This window comes from Terrapene carolina, unplaced genomic scaffold, assembly GCF_002925995.2.
Source record: "Terrapene carolina triunguis isolate 2854851 unplaced genomic scaffold, T_m_triunguis-2.0 Scaffold629, whole genome shotgun sequence".
Classification (NCBI taxonomy): domain Eukaryota; kingdom Metazoa; phylum Chordata; order Testudines; family Emydidae; genus Terrapene; species Terrapene triunguis.
The window spans coordinates 11,277,093-11,282,302 of NW_020664980.1; the positions used below are offsets into that span (position 1 = coordinate 11,277,093).

At 46.1% G+C, this 5,210-nt stretch overlaps 1 protein-coding gene across 1 annotated transcript; it reads left to right on the forward strand.

Moving 5' to 3' along the window:
- Positions 1 to 1,208: 1,208 nt before the first annotated feature.
- On the forward strand, positions 1,209 to 4,990 carry WNT8A (Wnt family member 8A). Its single transcript, XM_024202079.1, has 6 exons — positions 1,209 to 1,279; positions 1,372 to 1,405; positions 1,621 to 1,759; positions 2,685 to 2,810; positions 3,174 to 3,316; positions 4,430 to 4,990. The coding sequence occupies exons 1-6, from the start codon at positions 1,209 to 1,211 to the stop codon at positions 4,988 to 4,990; spliced, it is 1,074 nt and encodes a 357-aa protein (XP_024057847.1).
- The last annotated feature ends 220 nt before the right edge of the window (positions 4,991 to 5,210 follow it).

Here is a 5,210-nt window from a genome sequence, read left to right on the forward strand (position 1 = left end):
ACAGTAATTCAGTGGCAGACCCAGGAATAGAACCCCAGAGTACCTATTAACAAAGGCCTGCTGTCACCAATAGACATCACTCCAGCCTTGACACTATTGGTTTTTGATGCCCTTAACAATATTGCCCATACCTATATCCAGGACCGGATCCTTGGGACGGATTCTCCTCTTCCAAATATTGGCTGTATACTGGTGTAACTCTTTTAACGTCAGTGAATTACTCCCCCCTTACACCCACGTATGTGAGAAGACACTCCGGCTCCTCCAGTCCTGTGCTGATGGATACCTGTGAGGCTCACACATCTGAAGCCAGCACTGTGGTGAACTTTACTGTGCAGAACTTTCTTCTCCCTGAAAACTGTCCTCACTATTAAAAAAAAGGTGTGTCGCATATGGGGATATAGGCACGGAGCAAACCTCTCACCGACTCTTCGCACAGGGCTCTCAGGCTGCAGAAATGTAAATGAGTGAGATTTCCAAACATCCTGGAGGGATGAAATGCCATTTTTGCAGCATCTGGTTGCCCTTATGGAACACAAATTCTTTAATAGTTGAAAGTGTGTGTGTGTGTGGGGGGGGGGGGGGAGGGGATCTGCCTTTAAAAAAATCCCTTCAAATGCGGGAGATCCAGCCCAACAGATCTTAATAAAACTGGCACTGAATGCTTCAGGAAATTTTCATAGCAAGGAGCACTAAGCTAGTGGGGGAACTCTAGAAATGGGGTTGTTATTTGAGAGGAGCCAGGGAAGGGAGCCCCTGTGCAGAGGCCAAGTATCATGAAGAAGGCAAGTGGACCTTAGCTAGAGGGAGACAGGGAGAGATGAATGCTGGTGTGTTTAACAGAATTAAAGGTTGCCCATTGTTAGGGAAGTTTACTCTCCTTGAGAATCATCACAGGCTCTGGGTGACAACTGCTCCTGGGCTTTTGAAGTGCAGCTTTAGGCGTTTCCTTTGCTATCTTGTCACGCATTGGATCAGAGGCTTCTTTACCACATAGGGTCATTGGGTAGCAAATGAATAGGGGGTATTAGCCATTCAGAACTTCACCTTATAAATATCCGAGATTTGGATTCTTTTAACTTTCCTTGTCCTGAGTATCCCCCCTTTGGGTGTGGAGAGAAGCAGAGCTGCCCTGCTCATTCAACCATCTCTGGTGCGGAGAGCTTTAGATCAGCTAGTGGAATAAAACTTCACCCTAGCTGACAGCCATGAAGAGCAACACCTTCATCATCTTCACCAGCATTGGGATCTATTGTGCCATTTTCCACACGTCAGCATGGTAGGGGCTCAGCCCAGCTGAACGAGGACGTTTTGGTGTTGCTTCTGAGTCTGTGTTAAATTATCTCACTTATCCTGTTTTATTTGCTACAGGTCTGTGAACAACTTTCTGATGACGGGACCAAAGGTAATTTATACATGGATTATTATGAATTTAATTATAGATTTTTCCTGTTAGCGAACCAAATGTTGCCTTTCTAAGGAACCACATTTACTGATGTGCATATGGGCACCAGCTCCCTCTGTGTAATGAGGGGAAACAGTTGAAACCCATTTGCATTTGCTTTCAAGTGGCCTTTTGAAAGGTTTGGGAGTTTCAGACCCATTCTTTTTCTATGCAAGGCGTATCTGACCTACTCCACAAGCGTGGCTGTGGGGGCCCACAGCGGGATTGAAGAATGTAAACACCAGTTCACCTGGGAGCGCTGGAACTGCCCAGAAAGTGCCCTGCAGCTCTCCACTCATAACAGACTGCGGAGTGGTAAGTGTGTATTTAGAGGCAGAGCATGGATTTACCTAGAGCTCTTTCCTTTCCCTCCTGCCATCTCTGTGTATGGGATACAGCCCGTTTCTATTTAGGTAGGATCTAGACTATATAGATACATATATTAGGATGACTGCAAATTTTGGAGCGGGGAGGGAGGGAGGTTCAACAGACAGATAAACTGCAGACACAGCCTCACACTAAGAGCTTGCTTGTTTACATGAGAAAGTTGCACCAGTTTAACCTCAGGTGTGACTTTAAACCCAAATTAGTTCAACCAATGAACACACACACACACACACACACACACTCTTACTTCGGCTTAAGAGTGGCTTCTTGCAGTTTAGCCTCTATGATGGGAGAAGGTTTAAGCTGAAATGAAACCTCTTAAAGTGAAATTAAAAAGTGTGTCCAGAGAGGAGTTTGCATGAGTTTAAAAACTGATTTAAGTTAAACTGATGCAACTTTACTGTGTAGAGAAGACCAAGCAGGAGCCCGCCACCAAATCAGAAAACAGACAGGGACAGAAAGCTGCTACAGAGTAACCCTGATTGGGTATCAAGAGAAGTCAGTGATAATTGATCTTGGTGTTAGGATCAGGCCTGTTATATAAAATCTCATTGTCACCATGAAACTCTTTTCCATACGTAAATACACACAAGGTGACACTTTGTCATGCCAGTAACTGTTGTTGAAACTGAAACAAAGCTGGCAGAAGACAGAATTCACAAGCACTTTGCCATGTTCTATGGAGGGTTTAATTCCCGCACCACTCTATCTTTTGTCCTAATTGCCTTATGCAAAGACTTCCCCCCAGCAATTGCTCTGTTGGAAGCTCCACAAGGGGGCCTTCTTACCAGTAAAATGAGACTGAGGGTTTCTGTTCTTGAGGGTGACAGAATCTCTTTTCGTCTCTTTCCAGCTACCAGAGAAACCTCTTTTGTTCATGCCATCAGCTCGGCTGGAGTAATGTACACGCTCACCAGAAACTGCAGCATGGGAGACTTTGACAACTGTGGCTGTGACGATTCAAGGAATGGCCGTGTAGGTGAGCTGTGATTTTACTGATCTAGTACCCTGGTCTGCTTTTGGGTTGATGGCATCACAATTTTCAGACTTGGAAAAGGTGTAGGGCTACATTCAACTCTGTTCCAACTGTGCAGCCCCATTGACTTCCTTGTAACAGAGTGAGAAATTGGCTCAAAGGACTGTTCCTGCTTTTAACATTCCTAAGAATTACACATTGAAATGATTCCGTGGTTCTTCTCATCCAGCTAACTCCCCGCCAATGCAGGAATGGCTCCTCCAACATGTTTCCTAGAGCTCTGGGTTTACATACTGTACTGAAATCCACCTACGCCCTGAGCTTCTGCACATAGTTATTATTTGTGAACGATGCGTCCTTTCCTAGGTGGCCGAGGATGGGTCTGGGGAGGCTGCAGTGATAATGTGGAATTTGGCGAGAGAATTTCCAAACTATTTGTGGATGCTTTGGAGACAGGACAAGATGCCAGAGCTTTAATGAATCTGCATAACAATGAAGCAGGGAGACTTGTAAGTAAAAAAAAAGGTTGTCTGTATCCAAAATATCTTCATAATCAGCACATCTACAAAGCTTTAAGGCCTCATTCTCCAACCCTGAGTTGTCCCATTGACTTGCTTGGATGAATAAGTACTACTGCACGTACATAAGGAGTAAGGATTTTGGAATCAGGCCCTAAAATCTGGACATCAGAAAATTATTGCACTAGGCTTCACTTGCACTTCAGTTCAAAGCAAAGCAAACAGCCAGTATAGTGACATGCACCATTTCTCAAGAATTGTGAAACCTCATCTTTGGAGTCCTGTAGTTAGTAAGCACTTGTTCAGACAGTAAAATAGAGCAAACCCTATTCTCATCTCTTGTAATGTGCAGCTCAAGGCCTTCTTTAGGGGAGGAAATGTTGTCTGTTGGTTAGAGCAGGGTAGCAGGAGCCAGGCGATTTAGATTCTAATCTTGGCTCTGACAGTGGGTCCCTGGGCAAGTCACTTAATCTTTCTGTGCCCCAGTTTCCCTAGCTGTAAAATGAGGATGGCAACATTCAGCATACCTAGTTCACAGGCTATATCAAAGCCTAACAATCTGACATAGATACTACAGTGTTGGCACCCTATAATTATCATAGAGAGGGATTGGTAGATGATATTGGTGAAGTGCTTGGATTAAAGGTGCTACATAAATACTTAGTATTATCATTCTGTATCTAAGATTATTTCATATCTTCTGCATGAACGGTGCTGGTTTGACAGCTCCGCATATGAAGTTATCCACAGACCTGGGACAGCCCAGGTAATAGCATTACCTTGCCAATGTGCTTCACAAGAGGCCTGGAGAGACTCCACCTGTGGGGGTAAAGTAGCTCATGCCCATTGAATGTTAACATCTCTGCCAGCTCCCAGTTAGCGATGGAACATATGTCCATCAGGAGCTGGACTGAGAGCACCAGTTCATTTCACATGGGCCACTACACGGTAATGACTTTCAGCCCCAACCAGCATGAGCTGGATTAGAACTGATGACTGAGAGATGAGCAACTCCTTATGCCACTATCTGAGGTTTTATTGCAACAGACCCTGTTTGTGCTGCGGTTTTCTGCTGTTCCTAACTGCTCTGCCTTTTCATCCCAGGCTGTGAAAGCAACAATGAAGAGGACGTGTAAGTGCCACGGGGTATCGGGCAGCTGCAGCATCCAGACCTGCTGGCTCCAGCTTGCTGAGTTTCGAGAAATTGGGAATTATCTGAAGCTCAAATATGACCAGGCCCAGAAGCTGGAGATGGACAAGAGGAGGATGAGAGCTGGGAATAGTGCCGACAGCCGTGGGGCCACAGCAGAGACCTTCAGCACTGTGCTAGCCACAGAACTCGTCTTCCTGGAAGACTCTCCTGATTACTGCGTCAGGAATGCCAGTCTGGGCCTCCATGGCACCGAGGGGCGGGAATGCCTGCAGAGTGGCAAGAACTTGTCTCAGTGGGAGAGGAGGAGCTGCAGGAGGCTCTGCACTGAGTGCGGCCTGAAAGTGGAGGAGAAGAGGACTGAGATTGTCACCAGCTGCAATTGCAAGTTCCACTGGTGCTGCATGGTGAAATGCCAGCAGTGCAAACAGGTGGTTACCAAGCATTACTGCTCCAGAAGAGATGGCTCGTCCCCCAACACCACCAGGCGGCGGAACAGGGGGCACAAGAGATAATCGGCAACTCGCTGCTGTTAACAAATGGACTCATGACAAAGAGCTGCCCTTCCAATTAAGTGGGGATTGTCCAGGCAGGGTCAGGTGGGTGTATTCCACACAACCGATGTTGTGTGATTACATGGAGCAGGCCATGGGCCCTAGTGGACCTAGGGCCTTCCTGCCTACTTTCCTGGTTTTTATATTTCCTTGTAACACGCTTCTTCCTCATAGTCACTGT